General features: G+C 44.1%; 1 protein-coding gene across 1 annotated transcript in view; it reads left to right on the top strand.

Annotated features, from left to right (window-relative positions):
* Positions 1-24,214, top strand: part of KCNH6 (potassium voltage-gated channel subfamily H member 6) — a 397,827-nt gene that overhangs the window by 275,232 nt on the left and 98,381 nt on the right. Inside the window, exon 4 of the mRNA XM_073607681.1 lies at positions 6,722-6,933. Coding sequence (XP_073463782.1) covers positions 6,722-6,933 — 212 coding nt within the window. The remainder of the gene's footprint in view (positions 1-6,721; positions 6,934-24,214) is intronic.

Here is a 24,214-nt window from a genome sequence, read left to right on the forward strand (position 1 = left end):
ACTGTCCCTGATTTGGAGCAATGTCCCTCTGTCCCTCATTCGTCCCTCATCTTTGAAAAAGTGTTTCCCAGTGCTAAACCTTTCATCCAATTTCTAAATTGCTGCATTTGTACATTTTAAAAGCCAATATAAAGGAATAATAGTGGTAAAAAAAGCCCTTGTGGATTTAATTAACTTTTTTTTTGGTTAAACCTCCTATAAGGGGGTGTGACAGGGGGCGTGTCCTATGCCTACATACGTTTGCTAGTAGGTGTCCCTCATTCCCATCTCAAAATGTTGGGAGGTATGCTTTGTTATTAACTTTATTAACTTTCTGTCCACCTTTATTATTAACTTTATTATACAAATGTCAGTTTTCTTTTAGGTACTGGTAATTACATATATTTGCACTTTTGAGGCTTATGCACACAGATGCAAAATACATAGTATTGGTATTTTTTTAATGGATCTGAACACAGGTGTATTGTTTTCTATTGGCCCATTCATGTAGCTCCATAAAGATAGGTAACTTGCGCTGTGATCAGATCAGCAAAACAAAAATATGAAAATCTGTATATGGACTGTATTATGTTCTGTACTGCAAATGTACTTTATTGGGCTGTTCAGGGCTGACATGTAAATATCAACAGATATGTATTCACGCTGCCACTGTGCTTCAAACGCTGCCACTGTGCCATCAAACGCTGCCAGTGTGCCCATGAAATGCTGCCAGTGTGCCCATCATATGCTGCCAGTGACATCTCGCTCACACCCACCATCCGTAGATAGTTTTGCGGGACACCCCGCTCACACCCCCCCACGGATGGATCGCGGGACACCCCCGCTCACACCAAAAACCCAAACCCCCCGCAGATGGATCGCAGGACACCCCACTCACATCCCCCCCCGCGGATAGATCACGGGACACTCCGCTCACACCCCCCCGCGCAGATGTATTGCGGGACACCCTGCTCACAAACCCCACCACACCCCCCCCCCCCCGCAGATGGAACGCGGTACACCCCTTTCACATCCACCCCCCCATAGATCGCGGAATACCCCACCTCACACACACACACCCCCGCGCGGATAGATCGCGGGACACCCCATGCAGGAGGACCAGTGTTCTGCCCAGAAAGTTCCGCTCGCCTGCGCAGTAGGAACCGGTGGAAATAGCCGAAGCTGAATAGCTGTAAGTCAGCTGTACACGGCGCCTGTAAGAGGGCCCCTCGCGGGCTTGCTTCGCTCGCCACGCTTCTGGGCACGGCCTCGTTTCGCTCGGCTCTTTTAGATTCCCCCTCTAGGTCCACTTGGATGGTGGGGAAGGAACCTGGACCCAGAGCGCAGGCGCCGTGTACAGCTGATTGAAGCGTTTGAGCTTCGGCTATCTCTGGCGGCTGACAGTAGTCCGTACTGCGCAGGCGCTGCGCAGTACAGGGGGGGAGGGAACATTCTCGGCAAGACACCGGCGCTTACCGGGTGTCCTCTTCTCCGGCGTCTCGTCTCCAGTCAGCTTCCTCCGCTCTGTCCCACTTCCGCCTAAGCGCTGAGCATCCAATACGGACCCTTGCGCTTTGGCCAATTAGGAAACAGGTCTCACTGACCTGCCTCCAGATTGGCGGGGAGGCAATGCGGTATGAAAATAACGAATGTTCATTCGCTATGGTCACACAATTGGGTGGGATCAGGGCGCACTCTCTGCGCCCGAGCCACCCTTTTTTTGACGCCTATTAGAGCCTCTGGCTCTAATCAGATGCTTCAAAAAAATACACCCCCTCCTGCCCCCCCCCATAGGAGTCCATGTGTCTGGCGTCCTGAAAGGGGCTGGGTGCATGGATAGGGAGGCGGCAGCAAGGATGGGGGGGGAGGCGCCGTGCACCCACAATGCACGGGCCGCCACTGGTTAGCACAAAGCTTACATGCTTGCACATTTTACGTAGGGTCTTACTGCAAGCAAGACCCTAGATAAAATTATGTGGCTGTGTGTATGAGCCCTTACAAAGCCATGCAGGTTTAAGCAACTGCTACCATTCTGGGAACAAGGCAGGTTTTCAGTCTTTTGTGTGTTCTGTAACACTGTAACATAGTAAGCAAGGTTAAAAAAAGACCAAAGTCTATAAAATTACACCTGCTCTAATAGTGGTAAAAAAAAAGCCCTTGTGGATTTAATTAACTTGGATAGTTTGCGACACCCCGCTCACACCCCCCCACGGATGGATCGCGGGACACCCCGCTCACACCCCCCCACAGATGGATCGCGGGACACCCCGCTCACACCAAAAACCCAAACCCTCCGCAGATGGATCGCAGGACACCCCACTCACATCCCCCCCGCGGATAGATCACAGGACACTCCGCTCACACCCCCCCGCACATATGTATAGCGGGACACCCTGCTCACTAACCCCACCGCACCCCCCCCGCAGATGGATCGCGGTACACCCCTCTCACATCCACCCCCCCCATAGATCGCGGGAATACCCCACTCACACCCCCCCCGCGCGGATAGATCACGGGACACCCCATGCAGGAGGACTGGCGCTTACCGGGTGTCCTCTTCTCCGGCGTCTCGTCTCCAGTCAGCTTCCTCCGCTCTGTACCACTTCCGCCTAAGCGCTGAGCATCAATACGGACCCTTGCGCTTTGGCCAATTAGGAAACAGGTCTCACTGACCTGCCTCCAGATTGGCGGGGAGGCAATTGCGGTATGAAAATAACGAATGTTCATTCACTATGGTCACACAATTGGGTGGGATCAGGGCGCACTCTCTGCGCCCGAGCCCACCCTTTTTTGACGCCTATTAGAGCCTCTGGCTCTAATCAGATGCTTCAAAAGAAAATACACCCCCTCCTGCCCCCCCCATAGGAGTCCATGTGTCTGGCGTCCTGAAAGGGGCCGGGCGCATGGATAGGGAGGCGGCAGCAAGGATGGGGGGGAGGCGCCGTGCACTCACAATGCACGGGCCGCCACTGGTTAGCACAAAGCTTACATGCTTGCAGATTTTACGTAGGGTCTTACTGCAAGCAAGACCCTAGATAAAATTATGTGGCTGTGTGTATGAGCCCTTACAAATTACACCTGCTCTAATATTCGGTGATACAGAAGGGAGTAAACAAAACACCAATAAGGTATAAGCCAATGTATCCTCACATTGGGAACACAATCCCCTGCTGACCCTGTCAGCGACAGTTTAAATCCCAGAATCCTATTACATTACAGCAGAAGATTCTGTTTCTAGCTAGAAACGGATCCAAAGCACATTTCAATTTATATATACAAACATTTTATTTTGGCAAAAGCATTCAAAGTTAGGATTAAAGTTTTATTGCCAAATATAGAGGTACAACCAACGACAATTTTTAGTATACTCAAAAGCTCCAGGCCTTGTTTAATTAGGGCTTAAATCTACAGTTTTGTCCAATTTCCTTTTTACGGGTATGATCCTGAAATTATAAAATCAACCATATAAAATGTTCAGAATGACTCAATTCAATGTAGTGGTTCAGTAATAATATTACCATGACAGTTTCTAATACATGGACCTGTAATCTGCCAGACTGCCTGCAACAACATAAAGGGAAGCAAATTTGAGTTACAACTTACCTGATTTACAAATATTATTAAGCTGCTCCTGAACTTACACAAGAGATTTTACAAAAGAGGAGTTATACTTTAGCTGTGTAGGGCAAAGCAACAAGTTCATTTTAACCCCTCTACCCACATGCTAACCTTTCCTTTGTTCCACCATCATTTGGCTGATGGGAGCAGGATAAGCAGTCTTGTGTAAGATCCGAGTTGCTCAAGGTATAGTTTACATAGGGCTATGAACTCCCCTGTGTTACAGCTCTGGTGCTTGGTGTCGGGTCTAATGCTGTCACATGGAGTGAGTCGCATGTGCCCCCATACACAGAAATACTGTGTGCGTGCTACTGGGGACGGGGGAAGTTACAGTGGATATAAAAAGTCTACACACCCCTGTTAAAATGTCAGGTTTCTGTGATGTAAATAAACTAGACAAAGATAAATCATTTCAGAACTTTTTCCACCTTTAATGTGACCTATAAACTGTACAACTCAGTTGAACAACAAACTGAAATCTTTTAGGTGGAGGGAAGTAAAAATAAAAAAAATAAATATGGTTGCATAAGTGTGTACACGCTTACACTAATGCTTTGTTGAAGCACCTTTTGATTTTATTACAGCACTCTGTAATCTTTTTGGGTATGAGTCTATCAGCATGGCACATCTTGACTTAGCAATATTTGCCCATTCTTTGCAAAAACACTCCAAATCTGTCATATTGCGACGGCATCTCCTGTGCACAGCCCTCTTCAGATCACCCCACAGATTTTCAATCAGATTCAGGTCTGGGCTCTGGCTGGGCCATTCCAAAACTTTAACCTTCTTCTGGTGAAGCCATACCTTTGTTTATTTGGATGTATGCTTCGAGTCGTTTTCATGCTAAAAGAGGAAGTTCCTCTTCATCATAGGCGTGCGCACAGGGTGTGCCAGGTGTGCCTGGGCACACCCTAATCACCCTGTGCTGTGCAGATTCCCCCTGCTGCTTGGCTGCAGAGAAAGGGACTGGGAAATCTCTGTCCCCAGTCCCATTCTCTGTCTCAAAAGTGAGACGTCAGGGGCTGTTTAGACCCCTCATATTTCACCAAATGGGGCTCCTAAAACAAAATTGTAAAAAAAAAAAAAAAAAAGTGTCAAAAATAATAAACAAACAAAATGGTAAGTAATAATAAAATAAAATACTCACACCAATCTCTGCCCTACTGACACTTTCCATTGCCAAACTGCGCTCTCTCTCTCTCTCTCTCTCTCTCTCTCTCTCTCTCTCTCTCTCTCTCTCTCTCTCTCTCTCTCTCTCTCTCTCTCTCTCTCTCTCTCTCTCTCTCTCTCTCTCTCTCTCTCTCTCTCTCTCTCTCTCTCTCTCTCTCTCTCTCTCCTATACTGTAAGATTACTTTGGGATGCGTCCTCCAACCGAGTCACCAGGCCCCTCTCCAGACCAGCACTCTGCATGATCCTTCCATGACGGGTCCTCCCCTGGGATCTTCTCGGTTGTCCAGCTTCTTCACTTAGGATAGACAGCTCAGGACCACTCCTCTGCTGCTGTGGTAGGCCCCAGACAGGCTTCTGGGCCCACCCACACGCTGCAGCGATGCGGGCCTCCGGAACGGAGGACCACGAGTGCATACCTGTCGGCCAGGAGGGCCAGCAGGTGGCTGAAAACAAACCCCTAAAGATGGCGTCTGTCCCATAAATACCCTCTCCCAGAATGCAACTCGGAGGACCACCTCCACCGAGTTATCTCCGGGACAGAGGAGCACTCATACGCTTCAACACGTTGCTTTTCCAACACTGGCCCATGGCTACAACGACACCCACCGGCACAGTGTGGAACTACACGCAACGTCAGCCAAGCTGGAACAGAGGCAAATATAACTTCCTATAATAAGTGACCCACTAGATTTACTTATCAGCGGTAGATAAAAATCTACCAGCGCTATATATACATATAGATACACAACCTGAAGGTTTTGTGTCAATATTGACTGGTATTTGGAACTGTTTATAATTCCCTCTACCTTAACTAAGCCCCCTGTTCCAGCTAAAGAAAAACAGCCCCAAAGCATGATGCCACCACCACCATGCTTCACTGTTGGTATGGTGTTTTTGGTGATTTGCAGTGTTGCTTTTACATCAAAAATATCTTTTGAAATTAGGAACAAAAAGTTCAACCTTGGTTTCATCAGACCATAGCACATTTTCCCACATGCTTTTGTGAGACTTCAGATGTGCTTTTGCAAAATTTAGCCAGGCTCTGATGTTTTTCTTCGTAAGAAAAGGCTTCCGTCTTGCCACTCTACCTCATAGCCCAGACATATGAAGAATACGGGAGATTGTCACATGTACCACACAGCCAGTAATTGCCAGATATTCCTGCAGCTCCTTTAATGTTGCTGTAGGCCTCTTGGCAGCCTCCCTGACCAGTTTTCTTCTCGTTGTTTCATAAATTTTGGAGGGACGTCCAGTTCTTGGTAAAGTCTCTGTTATGCCATATTTTCTCCACTTGATAACTGTCTTCGCTGTGTTCCATGGTATATCTGAAGCCTTGAAATTCTTTTTTACCCTTCTCCTGACTGATACCTTTTAACAATGAGATCCATCGGATGATCTCTGCGGACCATGGCTTTTGCTGTAGCATGCGACTAAGAAAATATCAGGAAAGACCTACTAGAACAGCTGAACTTTTTGGAGTTAATCAGAGGCACTTTAAATGATGGCAGGTGTGTACTAACTCCTATTTAACACGAGTTTGAATGTGATTGCTTAATTCTGAACACAGCTACATCTCCAGTTATAAGAGGGTGTGCACACTTATGCAACCACATTATTTTAGTTTTTTATTTTTGCTTCCCCCACCAACAGATTTAAATTTGTTTTTCAATTGAGTTGCACAGTTTATAGGTCACATTAAAGGTGGAAAAAGTTCTGAAATGATTTATCTTTGTCTCATTTTTTTACATCACAGAAACCTGACATTTTAACAGGGTTGTGTATTTATATCCACTGTAAGTGAATCTGTTGCTTTGCCCCACATAAGTAGAGGTTAATTTAAAATGCCCACCCAGGCTATCCTTTTTGCTATTTTTTCTTCTACTTTTCTTCTTTTTTCTCTTCGTATTTTTATAGCCTACATTTTGTGACAATATTGTCAAAACTTTTTTTCAGAGAGGTCGAAAATGAAGCCAGGCTTCTTGAACTCTGCCAATGAATCCGACCTCATGAGATACAGAACCATCAGCCAGATACCCCAGTTTACCCTCAACTTCGTGGAGTTCAACTTAGAAAAGCATCGATCAGCTTCCACCACAGAGATTGAGATTGTGGCTCCTAGTAATGCCTTTGAGAGAACGCAGAATGTCACAGAGAAGGTGACCCAGGTAAGTGTTTCCAAGTCTGGTTTTTATTTGAAAATATTTATTTATTTTTTAGCAAAACATACAACTACCAACAGACCCAATTGGAAGAGGTGCCTTGGGCAAGTGCCACCCCTTTGAAACCTTCTTTTGCTTGCATGCACCTCTGAGAAAAATAAATATTAAACATACATTCCCAATTTAATAGTGCAGTAAGTCCAGCTGTTTTTGATTCACTTTTGCTAACATTAGTGTGTTTGATGTATTTTTATACTGAAGGAATGTATTACTGATTTGGGCAATGCAACAACGACGTCAACATGCTGTAAGCATCATCAACATAGATATAGCTGTAGCCAATTAAGATTTAGCAGTATACATTTATATTTTCAAAACTGCACAGAATTTTGGGGTAGAGGGTAGGAATGATTGGCAATAGGAACTTAGCAGGGATGTGCGGTGAGGTGAGTGGCTGGTGAGGCACTGGCTAGTATCAGAGCCAGATACACACAAGTTACATACGCCGCGATCGCTAGAGTGAGAGCAATAATTCTAGCACTAGACCTCCTCTGTAACTCTAAACATGTAACCTGTAAAAAAAAATTAAAGCCTCTCCTATGGAGATTTATAAGTACTGAAGCTTGGCACCATTCCACAAGTGTGCGCAATTTTAAAGTGTGACATATTAGGTATCTATATACTCGGCGTAACATCATCTTTCATTATACAAAAAAATCAGGCTAACGTTAATGTTGTTTTTTTTTATTCATGAAAGAGCTTTTTCCCCCAAAAAAAACGCATTTTAAAAAAATTGCTGCGCAAATGCCGTGTGACATAAAAAATTGCATTGACCACCATTTTATTCCATAGGGTGTCTGCTAAAACAATATATATATATATATATATATATATATATATATAATGTTTGGGGGTTCTGAGTAATAGTATGTTCTAGTAAAAAAATTATGATTTTTACATGTAGGAGAGAAGTGTCAGAATTGGCCTGGGTGGCAATGGGTTAATTACCATAAGTAAGTAATATATAAATAATTATTATATATTGTTTTTAAGGTAATACCCTATAATAGTAATTACCCTATAGGTAATTACTATATTTTCAAAATCTGTACTCAAGCAGGTGGCTTAATGGACAAATTACTGAAGTTTGAAGTTATAACTTCCAACCAGTAATTTCACAGTAAATAAATAATAAATTATTATGTTATAACATATAGCATATAAATATATGAATGGTCACGCCCTACCTAATTTAGGGCATGACCACGCGACCCTGCAGCTTGGTTTAGACAGCGTCATCCCGGGACTCATCGAGGTGGGCGGGACGCTTCGTCTTCCGACCAGCGGTGAGCTGACGCTGTCACACTGACAAGCTGCCTTTTAATTCCATTGATCTTGTAAGTGTAACTTGTATTAGGGGGATTGAGTTTGTTCTTAATAAAAGATATAACACTATGGCAAGCATCCCGTCTATTTTTCTTGCATGACATGACCATAAACATCACGGCCATGGAGAACTAACCTGCAACATTGGCAGTAGAGCAGACCATCTCTGGGAGAGATATCAAAGGCTTACCTGACTCGTACTTCTGGTGAGCATACACTCAAAGGGGGCTATCACGAGGTGACTCGGTGAAGGTGTAGAGGCCGATGAATGGTGCACTTTGGTGGAATTAAAGCTCGTCTTGTATGCCGTCATTTGCATGCATGTTTCATTTGTTAAAAGACTTGCCGGTGTAGCCTGTTTTAGGCTCTACAGATATCATAGACTAAGCCCTGTTTTTTATTATTTTTATTGTATTTATGGACATTTTATGAAACATTACACTTGTGGTTTAATCCATGTAAAACATTGTTAATACTTTCTCACTTCAGGGGGGAGGTATATATATTTTACCACATATAAATATACCCTGTTTCCCCGAAAATAAGACCTAGCGTGATTGTCGGGGATGGCTGCAATATAAGCCCTACCCCCCAAATAAGCCCTACCCTGTTTCCCCGAAAATAAGCCCTACCCTGAAAACAAGACCTACAAGGACTTTAACTAGGGCTTATTTGGGGGGTAGGGCTTATATTGCAGCCATCACCGACAATCACACTAGGTCTTATTTTCGGGGGAAACAGGGTATGATTTAGCTTGAATATAACAGTACCTTTTCAGCAGGCAGCAGATTTTCATTCTCCCTCTTAACTGTGTGAGAAAAACATGGGATTGTGGGTAAATGGTATACACACAAACACATGTTTTTTTCTTGTAGTTAAGAGGGCTAGGCTGGAAGGGAGCATTTATCTTTTAGCCCGGGTTCACACCTATGCGAATTAGAGGTGCGTTTCCGCACCTCCAATTCGCATAGCAGGAGAATGTGACTGGCTCCCTATGGAGCCAGTTCACATATCTCCGGGGCGGCTGCGGTGCGCACTGCACAAAAACGCTGTGCGTCTTTGGCTGCGTTTCAGGGCCGAATTCAGGCATAGAATCGTCCCTGATTCGTCCCTGAAACGGTGAACAGGGACGCACAGCGCTCCTGTGCGATCCGCAGCCCGTTGTGGTGTGAACCCGGGCTTAGACACATACCCCTTCTACGTGCCTCCACTGCAGTATTTTTTTTTTTGGACTGCTGGGACCAATGGTACTTTATCATTGGTCCAAGACTCCAAGTATTGAGCTCAGTGCCTCTGACAACAAGTCAGAGGCACTGTGAGCTCATCCTCTCAGTCTGCTGCAAACAGAGTATGTCAGCTTGTATTTAAAGTGACCGCTCTGTATTTAGTTTCTGACAGGCTGCTCAAGGAGCCCCATATCTCTGGAACCATAGGTCCTAGGAGCCAGTGGTGGGGTAGGACTTATGCCGCGTACACACGACATACTTTGCCCGGCGGACTTTTCGACTGACTTTACGACGGACTTTCTGAATGAACGGACTTGCCTACACACGATCAACCAAAGTCCGACGGATTCGTACGTGATGACGTACGACCGGACTAAAACAAGGAAGTTCATAGCCAGTAGCCAATAGCTGCCCTAGCGTCGGTTTTTGTCCGTCGGACTATCATACAGACGAGCGGACTTTTCGACCAGACTCGAGTCCGTCGGATAGATTTGAATAATGTTTCAAATGTAAGTCCGTCAAACTTTTGAGAAAACAAAGTCCGCTGGAGCCCACACACAATCGAATTGTCCGACGAAATCCGGTACGCCGGACCAAGTATGCCGTAAAGTCTCGAAGTCTCTAGAAGCTCAATTTTTTTTTTTTTTTTTTTATGTTCATGGCAGGTGAGGCACTATCTCACTTGCCTCCCCTGACTGCACATCCCTGGAACTTAGCTAAATTTTTCTGGACTCTAATGCAAAATGTAAACTATGTTGTCCTGACATCCTCACCTTATTATTAACCTCAACAAAACAAACAAACATCCTCATAAACATTTGCACATAAAAGCATCTTCTTGGTAATAAATTATAATGATTCTATTAGCACAACAAAAAGGAAGTAGACATGCTTTCTGACACAGGGTAAGACTTGGGCTTTCTGGCGCCCTGGCCTAATTGCGGAATATGAAAGTATGGAAAATGAACTACTTAGAAGTCCATTTTATGCTTTTTAAAGCTTTTAAAGCTCTATTAAAATCCTTAAGGAAATAAAAAGCATTATATATGCCAGTATATAACAATTCAAAAACATTTGCGGACAGTGCTCACAAAGGTAATGGATTTATAAGAAATACAATACCAGAAAAAGATTGAATTCCAGGCTTTGCCTAACTAGTCTTAAAAATGCTCCCTTCTCCCTAATAACACCTATTCTGACTAACCTGTGCAGGAAAACTCTGTTCCTTACAGATTTTCAGCCTGCTCCAGTTCGGTCTTGTAATCTTCCCTGCGTCAGCCAGCGCCAGATGCAAGAAAGAGGAAAGAGTGCCCGACAACGGCTTTGCCTGAGAGCAGTGATGTCACCCATAGGCTTAGTATGGCCCATCCATTGTCGGCCCTCCCTCCTCTCCCCTGCAGTGACTCTGGATGAGACAGGGCAGCTGGATCATGTGACTGGACCGGAGCGGCCTGAAAATAGATAAGTATATAGATCTTTTTTTTTTTTTTTTTTTTACACAGGTTAGTCATAATAGGTGTTAGGAGAGGGGGAAGGTGCATGCAATGTCTACAAGCTGATTATATTTACCTTCCCTTTGCTGTTCTGCCAGAGCAAAATAAGTGAACCTGTGCTTTAAAGCCTCGCATGAAAAAAGCACATGTTCAGTTTAACATTCCAGGTTTAGTAAACTATAAGCAATATAACTTTAAAGGATCACTAAAGGTTATTATTTTTTTTTTTTAAATAACAAACATGTTATACTTCCACTGTGCAGCTCGTTTTGCACAGAGTGGCCCCCGAACCGGGTCTTCTGGGGTCCCTCGGCGGCTGTCTCGTCTCCCCCCCCTGCGCAAGCACTCAACACTTTCATGCGAGCTCCTTCGCATGGTGTTGAGTGCTTGCGTGATACAGCCGGCGGCCATGGGCGCTCACTGTATCACTCGGCCCTGCCCCCCGGCGCGCCGCGTCATTGGATGTGATTGACAGCAGCGCGAGCCAATGGCCGCGCTGCTTACAATCCATCCACTGTAACCAGTCAACGGCCAGTCTGAACGGTGAAGAGGATGTCGGGGGCGAGCGCTGGACTTTCGAGGGGTCAGGTAAGTAAAACGGGGGGGGGGGGGGCTGGGGTGCCGGTATTGTCAGATGTTTTTTCACCTTAGGCCTCTTTCACACGGACGATCCGTATGTCCGTTTTTCATCCTTCCATTTTCGGATGAAAAACGGACATACATTCATCCCTATGGAGCGTCGGATGTCAGCGGTGACATGTCCGCTGACATCCGACCCGCTCCGATCCGAAAAGTGTAACGGAGGAAAACCCTACTTTTCCATCCATTTTCGGATCGGATCGGGTGACGACGGACACTACGGTCCATCATCATCCGATCCCCCCATAGGGGAGAGCGGCGCTCTGACAGGTCCGCCGCTGCACAGCGCGCAGAGATGGACCTGTAATCTTCCTGCGCTGAGCAAGCGGCTGTTTACGGGGCGGATCATGACTGATCTGCCCGTGTGAAAGAGCCCTTAATGCATAGAATGCATTAAGGTGAAAAAACTTTTACCTTTACAACCCCTTTAAGGTAATATTGTAATGAAACAAAAAATGACTAAAGACTAATTCCAGGAATGTTTTTTTTATACATAGTTACATTGGTCCAGCTTGGATTGATGTACCTATGCATATACCATACCTGTGAGATCTCTCTAGAAGCTGTAAATCACTGTAGCGGACACCGCTAGCTTCTTGTCCCATGCCAAGTGGCTGCCCTACTGCGCTGTGAACACAGGAGGTCGTCCACTTGGACAAGGTGAAGAGATGGGGCAGTAACATCAGGCCCTCCACTTCGTCTAATCAGAGAATGCTTTGCATTCATTGAGAGGACAAAAGACATTCTCTGAATGGCACCCGTGTCGAGCAGCTGACCTCCTGTGCTCACAATGTAGCAGGGCAGCTGCTCAGCACAGACCCGGCAGCTAGAGGAGATCACTGTAGTAGCAGTGTCTACTACAATGATTTCCAGTTTTTAGAGGGATCCCACAGGTATGGTAAATGCATAAATAATCTAAAAAAGGGAATTGGCGCTGTTCGGCTATATGTGTATTAAATGCTGTTCATATATAAATGCTTATAGAAATACATAATAAATACATATATAAAATTAAATTGTTTTTACGTGCAACCAATGTGCTCTTGGGAGCTAGGAAATATGTGCAGAAGCTCCACCCACCAATGTTATACAATAAAGTGCAGCGTGCTAAAATAAATAAATATATATATGTGCCCAAAAATGTCTGTGAAAAGCAAAATCTCAAAATATTCCACATGTGATGAAAAGTCTTTGGTATGAACTTATTTGACAATTAAACCTTTAGAGTAAAATCCCCAACGTAAATACGTGAAAAGTCCAATTCATAAACAAAGTGGTGAAAAAATATAAAAATATAAAAACAGTGCTGTAAAAATTCCAATTCTATAATGAAAACAATGTCCAGAAAAAAATTCCTTAGATGTGACCTTCTGATGGGAAAACAATAATCTCAGTGTAGCAAGTGTTCCCCGTCTTCCACTACACCCCCACTCGTGCTCTCACTCATCGGACTGCCCAACCCCTGCAGGGGTGAAAGGCATGCAGATAAAATCCAGCGATGATGAACCCAGAAAGCGATCCTCAGCCCAAAGGAGTTTTATCCTTCTCTGGTGTTGCGGTGTCCCCAACATTAAACATCTTTTTCATGCTTTTTCCTCCATGGTCTCCTTCTTGACATCAGGTGGCCATTGTAACTTAGACAGAATGTGATCCACCCTCCAACCCACCCTCCAAAATGCATAGTTACAGTGGTCCAAGCCAGATCAATGTAACAATATATACTGGAATTCTTTAACCGCTTGCCGCCCGCCCAACGTCATATGACGTTGCAGACTTTGAGCGGTGATATCTGAATGATGCCTGCAGATACAGACATCATTCAGATATCTTCTTTTACAGCCGGCGATTCCCTGCACTCAGTGATTCCCTGCACCATAAGAATGATCATAGCGGCTGTTCAGCTGCTTGATCATTCTTACAGGCGGTGGAAGGGGACTCCCCCCCCTCCATCCTCCAGTGCGTCTACCGACTCACCCGTGCAATCGGTGAGCCAGAGAAGGGATCCGCTGGCGCCGGATGCTGACAATAGAGATTTCCGGCGGGCCAGATGGTCCTCGGAGTCTCTATGGTCGTTCGGAGGCCGGGCGTGATGTTTTGACGTCACGCCCAGCCTCTGCATTTGAAAAATGCCGCCACCTCGTCTGGGAAGCTGAGATCTTTTTTTAATTTTTTTTTATTTCAGGCTTCCCAGCCTAGAGGTGAGATCTGGGTACTTATTGACCCCATATCTCACTGTAAAGAGGACCTGTCATGCCATATTCCTATTACAAGGGATGTTTACATTATAATAATAGGAATAAAAGTGATCAAAAAAATGTAAAAAGAAAGCATCAAGCTAGAAAAATTAAAGTAAAATTAACAACAAAAAAAAAGAAAAAAATTTAAAGCGCCCCTGTCCCCGCATTCTCGCTCACAGAAGCCACACATGTGAGGTATCGCCGGGAACGTTAGAGCGAGAGCAATAATTCTAGCACTAGACCTCCTCTATAACTCAAAACATGTAACCTGTAAAAAAATTTAAAGCATAGTCTATGGGGATTTTCAAGTGGCGAAGTTTGGTGCCATTCCACTTGCGTGTGCAACTTTGAAGTGTGACATGTTAGGTATCAATTTACTCAGTGTATCATCATCTTTCACATTATACAAAAAAATTGGGCTAACTTTACTGTTTTGTTTTTTTTAATGCATGAAAAATTGCATTTGAAAAATTGCTGCGCAAATACTGTGCAATGACCGCCAATTTATTCTCTAGGGTCTCTGCTAAAAAAAACATATATAATGTTTGGGGGTTTCGTGTAATTTTCTATAAAAAAAAATTATGATTTTTACATGTAGGAGAGAAATGTCAGAATTGGCCTGGGTAACAAGTGGTTAAAGTATATAAAATAAATGTTAAATACATTATAGAAACACATCCTATCCATCTGTTGAAGGATATCTATGGCCTAGACAGTTTTTTTTTAAATTTTGGATAGATTAGGAGAAAGTTAGAATCTCTGTCAGGTTTATATTATGGTCTTTGAACTCCTAGGGATTTTAACCCTTTTTATATGCCCTGCTTACTATTGTTATTGGAACAGAAAGTGATGTTAAGTCCCCATGTTTCTGGTTGTCACCAGATCAGGTAAGGGGAAATAACATACATATTTTAATTTTAGAAAGATTTCAATTCATTACCTGCTTTGTCTCCAGGAAACAAAGTAAAGGGAAATCATAGGTCACAGACAGCTAATGAAACCTGACAATGGACCATGAATGTCAACTAATACACAATTCTGTACCAATATAATGCCACTCTATCAGAAATCGCGAGATGGGGACACTCCTCTGCATGTCGCCTGGCCTCGCTCTTAGACTTTTTGAGACCTGGCTCAAGTTCTTGATCGTTAGTTCAACCTGCCTGACACTGGCAATTTTATACCTGTTAATCCAAGATGTATCCATCACTGTTTTTGTACTATCCTGTTGATGTATATTTTCAATAAAATCCTTTGTACAAGAAACCTGACAATTATTCTATCCTTTCCCTATTCTATCCAAAACTAAATAAAAAACTTTGGCTATGGATTTTATGGCCTTTTTCATTACTCAGTATTAGCATGACAGAATTGGATCTATGTAGTTTCTAAAGCACTGTATATGTCCTTGCTATATAGGTTTTAGAAGTAAAATAATAAAGTGAAAGCATCAGGGCCTGTACATACCTATGCATTGCAGTAATGTGCGTCAGTTCTTTACGCACTGTACACTAATTGCAATTCATGATACAATGTTTTGTGGTGGGCCGTGGTGTGCTGCATTGGCAAAATGGCATGTACATTAATTGGTCCCTTGAGGTGCTTTGGCAACCGGTCTCAACGAATGGGCTGCCTTACTAAAACAGATATTAACATGTGTTGGAGCACACATATGTTCATGGACTACAACAGACAACAGAAGTACAAGTGGGTCCTAAGTAGTTATCATAAGTCAGTTGACTGAATACTGAATATTGAATTAGTAAAGGTAATGTGTCAATACATTTTATAAAAGATGCACATTAAAGCAAACTGCTCCTGAGAAGGCTGCTATCAAAGACCTGAAAATGCTGGTTACTTAGAAGTCCTGCTGATGACGCTGAAAGTGGCAGCAATACTTTCTGAGTCCCTGACCTACACCAAGTATGGCGATCAGGTGTGTTGACATCACTAGGTGAATGTTTATTCTTGGTTTGTGATTAGGAATGTATTGAAGCCAGACACAGTAGGTCAACTAGCATTTTCTGAATGAGTTGAACAATGGCAGCCTACATATTTTCTTATTACCTTTCCCTCTAATAAACACATGTATTGCATGCTTATAGATATAAGTATATATATGTTTCTTAATACTGTATTGCTTTCCTAACTCCTAAACATGTTGCTGATCGAGTTTTGATGTGTCACTCTAATATGACACCAGCTCCATCTAGTGTTTATTCCAGGCCACTACCAGACAGATGACCACACAAAATGCGTTTGTATCGACATGATTGAATACAGCAACAATCAACAATTTTGGTAAATCAAACTTTTGATACCTACATAAACCACCTTCAATTACCTGGTTAAAGCGGGGGTTCACCCACACCGCCAAAAAAAAAAAATATTAAAAGCCAGCAGCTACAAATACTGCAGCTGGTGACTTTTAATACATGGCCACTTACCTGTCCCAGGGTCCAGCGATGTCGGCAGGGGACGCCGAGAACCCGCTCGGTTCTCGGCAGCTGCCGCCGCCATCCTAGGTGAGGGAATCAGGAAGTGAAGCGTTGCGGCTTCACTTCCTGGTTCCCTACTGCGCATGCGCGAGTCGCGCTGCGCGTCCCAAGTGGTCCCCGCTCTCTCCTGGGAGCTGTGTGTTCCCAGGAGACAGCGCGGTGGGGACGGGAAGAGGTGTAGACTCCCATGGGAGTCTATGCCGGAAGTGGGTGCAAATACCTGTCTTAGACAGGTATCTGCACCCCCCTGAAAGGTGCCAAATGTGACACCGGAGGGGGGGAGGGTTCCGAAAAGCGGAAGTTCCATTTTTGTGTGGAACTCCGCTTTAAGGTGAAAGAGCCTAATTACCTTAGGAAAAATGAGACTATATGCCTCATCACAACCTTGTCCCTGTGTAAGACCAGAAACGGTTCTTTACAGGACAAAGCCACCAACTCGGACACACACCTCACAAAGGTGATGTCAACCACGAAAACAACCCTGTGAGTAGGGGTGGAAAGGGGGAATATACCTGCTACGTTCAAAAGGTGTTTTTTTTAGGTGCTGAGAGAACCAAATTCATATCACACGGAATTACAGGTGAATGCACAAGAGGAGCTATCTGAGAGACACCCTGTTCAAAGGTCTTAATCAAACAATGGGAGGCCAGCAGTCCCTGGAACAAGCTTGCAAGCATCAGGATCTGACTTTTGATGGTACTCAAGGACCTGATTCTGATCCAGACCTAATTACCAAAAGATCAGGATTCGTCCCACACACTGAGGATCACCCATGAGATCACCAGAATGCCCTTCACCTCAATCCTGCAGAGCAGACAAGGATGAAGTTTCAGGACAGGAAAGGCGTAGATCGGGCAGTACCGATCCAACTGAGCTGCAAGAGCATCCAGTTCTTTTGCCATAAGATCTCTGTACCTGGATTCAAACCTGTCCAGTTTTTTGTTGAACTGAGAGACCAAGTGGTCCATCTCTGGATTCTGAGACATAGGTTCAGGAACACCTCTGTGTGTAGAGTCCATTCCCCTGGAACCACTGACCTCTGAGGAAATCTAGAGACTGCACCAATTTGTCCCTTGACTATGAACTGCTGAGGTTTAGGGGACTGGAGTAAAACTGGGTAAATGGCATTGCCCTAAATGTAGGCTACCATCAGCTGCAGGACTGTCTTGTATAAGCGAAGAGTCGAGTGATGCCTGGGGATTGACTTACCAAAGGTTAATATAGGTGATTCACTTTGCAAGAAATGTTGCATTTGTAAGGGAATTTTCCCCATAGCTTAGTGAGTGAGGTGAAACTCTGCTGACTCCCATCATCCAGTCACGTGATTGGGTATTCTTTGAAAAGTGAAATTTCACTATATTCACTAAGCTCTTTTAAAGTGAACAGCCTATTTGCATTTTATAAATCAAGCCCCTGAACTAAAGAGTCCATGTCTGGTAGCAGGGAGATAAAAGTTTTGCATGGGGAAGAAAACTAGCTTGAGCTACATCTAGAATGAGGTCCAGATACTCCACAGAATGAGTTGGCTCCAACAGTGACTTCTAAAGGTTCAAGATGCAACCAAGCCTTTTTAAGGTCTGAAATGTCTGCAACATCTTGTCTGTCAGAACCTGTGTTAGTTTGTAGCCCCTGGAAACCACCTCTCATACCCAAGACTAACAGACATAGTCCTTTTGTGCTGATGAAGATTTGTCAGCAGGTTTGAGGGGTTTGGAGTTCACGGCTGAACTAGGCAACTGGCTTTGGAGGTTATGGCCTGGGAGATTGAAAGGAACTCTTCTTAGTCCCAGGTGGGGGCGTGAGTCATTCCCCCCTGAGACCTGGGCTTCTTCTGCTGAGGTAGATGATTTCACTTACCTCCAGTGACATCTTTAATGAAGGTGTCTAAGGAAACTCCAAAGAGATGCTGGTTCGAAGGGTATGCGTAGCAAACACTTTTTGCATGCCTTTTTCACAGCCCAGCATTTTAGCTGAGAAGTCATCCACGTGTTCACTGACAGGAGACCCATACTCAAAAAAGACAGATTATATTTACTAACCCATCAATGCAATAACTACTGGCATAAGCTCTAAACATTGCATAAACAGTGGATCAAATTAGAGGGAAACAGAATCCCTTCTTATGGCCCTAGTCCATTCCTGTAAAAACTGACAGACTAGCATCAAGGCCAAGATAGGTTGTAGCGCAGGCCAGCCAGAGAAAACAAAATGTTTAAAAGAATCTTTAAATGTTTATTAATGGTAATGGGATACATAAAAACAGGTGGACGTTTTACAGGGATCGTTACTGCTTTATTAAGACAGAATACTGTCGGGTCCACAGCCAGAACAACCCACTTCTTAATAAAAGACTCCTCAAACATGTAAAGAATTACCAAACATTTGGGAGGAGTGAACAGCTTATCAGGAGTGTCCCAGTCATCCAGAACCAGCGGGTGCACCAAGAAGGTCATCTTGGGGACTCAAAGTGCGGTGGAATTCTCCTGGGAGAGACCTGAAGGCTCAGAGGCAGAGGACAGCAATCCAGACAATCAGTGTCAGCATAGGTGTGCGCAGCCTATTACATTAGGGTGTGCACCCCAAAGCTCAAACACACGTATGTATGTGCACACGTGCACAGGTTTTTTTGTTCAGTTTGCTAGCTGACAGGTTCTTGCATCTATACAAGCGATGTCGATGCAAGGATCCCCCTTGCGGGGCATTGTATTCTGACAGCGGGGACTCTCCACTGTCAGTATACACTGATTAGTGCTGCAGTCGATTTGCTGCAAGCTGCTAATTGAACAAGGTTTCAGGCTGGGTTCACATTTATGCGAATTGGATGCCGGATTCCCCACATCAAATTTGCATGGTAGGAGATTTTGACCAGCTTTCTATGGAGCCGGTTCACATATCTCTGCTGTAGCTCCAGTGCAAATTGCATCTTTTGGTCCATTTCAGGTCTGAATTCAGCCCAAAAATTTGAGCTGAAATCGGACCTGGAACAGTGAATGGAGATGCATCCGACCCCTGCTGTGAGCCGATGCGACAATAGTGTGAACCCAGCCTTAAGCAGTCCTGTTTAAGAGAAGCTGATCTAATGATTGGCCTCTGTCTTACAGGGATACATTTAAATTTAGCCAGTTCCTGCTGAACTGGACAAATCTCAATCTGTGTGTACCCAGCATTGCTTTCTCCAGCAGGAGTCCTCCACTGCTGTGACTTGTCCCCTTCAGCTCCTATGTAAATAATTGGTTGTGGTCACACTCCCGCCCTCCCCTCATACCATACAGGGTTAATGTCCCTGTATGGTATGAGATGATGTCAAGGCGTTGGGTGAAGGAAGACAGCTTGGAATCAGGTAAGACCACTTTCACACTGAGGCGTGTGAAAAAAAAATAACTAAAACTAGCGCCTGTAAAGCGCCTCTCCTGTCACTCCAGTGTGAAAGCCCTAATGCTTTCACACTGGAGCGGTGCGCTTGTAGGACGTTAGAAAAAGCCCTGCAAGCAGCACCTTTGGGGCGATTTAGGAGCAGTGAATACAATGCTCCCAAAATGCCCCTGCCATTGAAATCAATAGCCAACACTGCTGAAGCGCCTGCAAAGAGATTCGGCAGCGGCGCTTTTAACCCTTTTTTGGCTGCTAACGGAGGTTAAAAGCGCCCCGCTAGCGGCCGAAAAGTGCCGCTAAAACCAGCAGCGCTTTGCCGCTAATGCAACCAGCGCCTCAGTGTGAAAGTGCCCTAAGTGAAAAAGGATATCCCCTCCTCCCCTCACACTGCATGTATGAACATTCACTTTCCTGAAGTTGGGGCTGTATTATAAAATCACATTCCTTGCTGTTTATGCTAACATCTTATTAAAAAAGAATGATTTTAATAAGATATAGTGTGAATGTTGAATATATCTATGTAACAGAAGTCTCAGTAATTCATATCCTAATAAAAGAAAGTTACTTTCCTTTCAGTAAATGGTCCCTGCAAGGTGCACGGCAGGGTTACAGCACAGGATTGTATAGAAAGCAGAGAAGGTCAGGCATGTGGAGAAGATGCAGGCTGCCATCCATCCTCTGAGATCTTCAGTCGGCCCCAAGGAAAGTTGTGCTGTGTATTTTGGCAGGAAGCAGTGCTGGAACTCCACTGTGATCATCTCTTCCTGCTCCGCCCACCTGTACTGAAGCTGGGAAAGCCCCGACTTGTCCAAAGAACGAGAGACAGTCTTCCCTTTTCAAACTTTTTGTGGCAGCACGAAGCATTGGATGTGGTGGGCTCTGGTAACCCCTTACTCCTGTCAGTACTGCAGCCACCAGCTGTGGAGTAAGTGGAGTAAGCAGTCAGGAATCCGATGCTGCCTCTAAAGTCCCGGCTACAGCATCTCAACTGAGAGCTGGCGGCGGAGTGATATGCAGCTGTCAGGGAAGCTGTACCCAGAACTATAGAGTCAGTATCGGGAAATGCGGCTGCCTGACTGCTTACTCTGCAGCCAGTAGCTGCAGTTCTCCCAGGAAGGATATTGGCATCCAACTCAGAGATAGTCCCACTCCCAGCACTACAGGTTAGCAGGGGTGCCAAAATGGAGTTATCTCAAACACATTCTGACCCTGGGGTGTATCTGGACATTAGGGTGTGCCCAGGCACACCCAGCACACCCCGTGCGCACGCCTATGAGTGTCAGGCTTGGGTGGGTACATTGCAGACAGCACTGGAGCTGTTAGTGGATCATCCATTATAGTTGGACTGTTACCCATGTGTCTGTGATCCGACGTGTTGCACTGCAGGGCAGAGGCAATGTAGTTTGGGTAAAAGACTAAGCCTTGGGTAGTCACAAACTGGTTGCTGCTAGCAGGAGGGGTTTGGTTGGTGGAAGGTGACCAGGTCACTGCAGGCAGACAGCAGAAACCAACTGAGGAAGATCCCTTTGTCACTTGAGATAAGGAGCAGTGGCAGAAAGATGTTACCCCAAGCTGAATTGTGGGAACAAAAGGGATTATTGCTCGATCCTTCAGCATTAATCCTTTCCACAGCATTAACCATTTCCAATGAAAAATGGGGATAAGGATGTGCAACCATCATAATAGTGAGGTAGTGAGTCTTCAGAGGATGGGTCACACCAGAGGCTGTGCCACATTTCTGCTCCACAGCTGACTAATACAGTATTCTCAGGTCTGGAAGGCACCACAATGCACAGCCCAGTGCCCTAAGGACATAATCCAGGCTAGCCCCGTAATCGTCCAGTCCACCAGGTACAATCTCCAAAGTTAGAGCTGAGGATATGACGATCCAAACAGCTGCAAATAGAGACCTGCTCAAGCAGCACGAAGGGAATGTTGATTTAGAAAAAAATAATAATAAAAAAAGGAGAAATGGCTAGTAAAAATCCTCCTAGGACACAAGCATGCTGGAATGGAGGGGTTATACTGGGTTGGTCACTGTTTTGTTTGCCAGTGTCCAAATCCTCCTGTAGGTGGCCTTCTTAATAATTGGTGGCACTAAGAGGCTACACTCGTTTACAAGCCTCCTAAATTGTTCATTTTTTGTATTTCAGTATATTGCCATTAGCAATAAAAGGGTACCAGGGTGTGGTCTGGGGCCATGTTCAGGTAACCCATAACAAAAATCAGATTTTTGAACTCTGTTCAAAGATATCTAGGATCGATGCAAAGGGGTTTTCCTGGAAATCCACTTTAGGATACATGTTCCTTTTATTAAACAGAACATGATAATCACTACTTTCGTGTTATTTTTTTCTTACATAAAAGGAATTCTGACTTCTTAGCATGTGCAGTCTAGTTTTGCATAAAGTTACATCTGCGTTGAACAAACAGAAAGGATCTCAATGACACTTCCTGTAAGCATTCAGACTCTAGTTCAAGAACAAGCCTCGTAGTTGCACTTTTTGGTTTATTGTGAGTGTAGCATTTTGATAAAACCTAAAGATAAAAATTAAGTGTTTAAACAATATTCCATCACCACAGTAAAACAGCTTTATAAGCTTTAGTGTGCCTTTAAGGAATTGGCACCCATGTTCCTAATGGCCTTTCAGGCATCGCTCCAACCATCAAGGGGAGCTCTAGGTGCTGATCTCATGGGGCTGAGTAAACCTCTTCAAACTGATTCTGGAGTTTGTCAGGTTTCATCTTACATAGACACACACACACAATCCAAAACTGCAAAGCAATAAATCAAGCCCATCCTTTTCACTGTCTTATTTAATCCTTAAAATGCTATTGTATCACTCACGAATTCTTAACTCTTTCATAACTGAGGTCATTTTGTGCCTTCATGATTCTAATCAGGAGGCTTACGTTTTTCTTTCACATCGCTAGGATACTTGGTCACAGTACAGCAATCTACTTGACATTAGAGACAGTGGGAGACCATTCGTTTTCAGTAAAGCAGTATACAGGCAGTACTGCAATGTCAGGTGATCACCGCCAAATGACAGTGATCATCAGCTGGCAATTCATGTGCTCAGTTCCCTTTCCCTGCCCAGTAACTATGAGGCTTTATTTACCTATCTACAAACATGTATTTTGTCCCATAATGGTCAATATTTTCAACAACTGATTATAATTTTCAAGCCTTACTAATAATTACTGTAAGGCTTGGTTTCCACTATTGCGACCCCAAAGTCAAGCGATTTACAGTGTGACTTTGCAATGCGATTTTTGTTGCGATTTGACGTGACTTTCCAAACGACTGTGTGCGACTTTGATGTTCTGCGATTTAGTCATAATGATGTAATTCCTTATCCTGCTTAGTCATTTCCCTTCCTCTTTTGTTGTCACATGTTATATAGTGCTTAGCAAACATGTTGGCTATGCAATATGTTGGTCAGCAGTCATTATGGCTGCTGTAGCAGAATTAATAGATGAACAAGAAGAGGATAACCGGAGGAAGAGAAGGCATAGGTTTTGGATCCATCCCGTCATCGCCCAAAGGGAAGGGAGAGGCCAGTTTTGGGTCCTTTACAACGACCTCCATGCTCATGAAGACAAATTCTTCAACACACACAATTAGAAGGTGAGAACATTTGTTTATGTCAACTTGCAAATGCTCCAAGATATATTTAGGAAAACATGTATATGTATGGTCACTATGACTCTTTTTCTAATTTTTAGCTTCGAATAGCTAGAAGTGTTAACAAAGACATGAGCAAATTATAAAAAATGTGGAAATAGAGTTAAAAATGGTCCATTTTTACATGGTCAATGTAGCTAATAGCCATATATTTCTCTTTACAGTTTTGATAAATTGTTGGCTTTGCTCTCTAGCCATCTAGAGCGACAAAACACCAGTTTCCGAAGGAGTATTCCGGCTGTTGAAAGACTCATTATAACATTGAGGTAACTTTTCATACCTACTTTTTCTTCTTCTTACCTCATATGTGGCATTTGGAGATCCACATTATTCTTTCATCCTTTTTACACGAATTGAAATAATAAATACTACCATGTTATTGTGGGTGTGATTGTTTTTACCATATTAATTGTCCCTGTACATCACCAGTGTCTTTCACCTGCTCCTCTTCTTCCTTCACTTCCTCAGGCACCTCCTTCCAAGCTCGTTTTTAGTTCTAATATAGAAGTAGCTTATTGTTAATATGCATCATTCTAATAAACTGTATTTACTCTGCCATTTTAGGTACCTTGACACAGGACATTCCTTTGAAAGTTTGCATTTTGAGTTCTTGGTTGGCAAAACTACTGCCAGCAATATTGTACATGATACCTGCAGAGACATCTGGAATGTTCTTATGGATTTGGTACTGAAGAAGCCCACTGCTAAATATTGGTGCAAGATAGCGGATGTTTTCTGGGACCGTAGC

Source organism: Aquarana catesbeiana, linkage group LG12 (genome assembly GCF_042186555.1).
Source record: "Aquarana catesbeiana isolate 2022-GZ linkage group LG12, ASM4218655v1, whole genome shotgun sequence".
Taxonomy (NCBI): domain Eukaryota; kingdom Metazoa; phylum Chordata; class Amphibia; order Anura; family Ranidae; genus Aquarana; species Aquarana catesbeiana.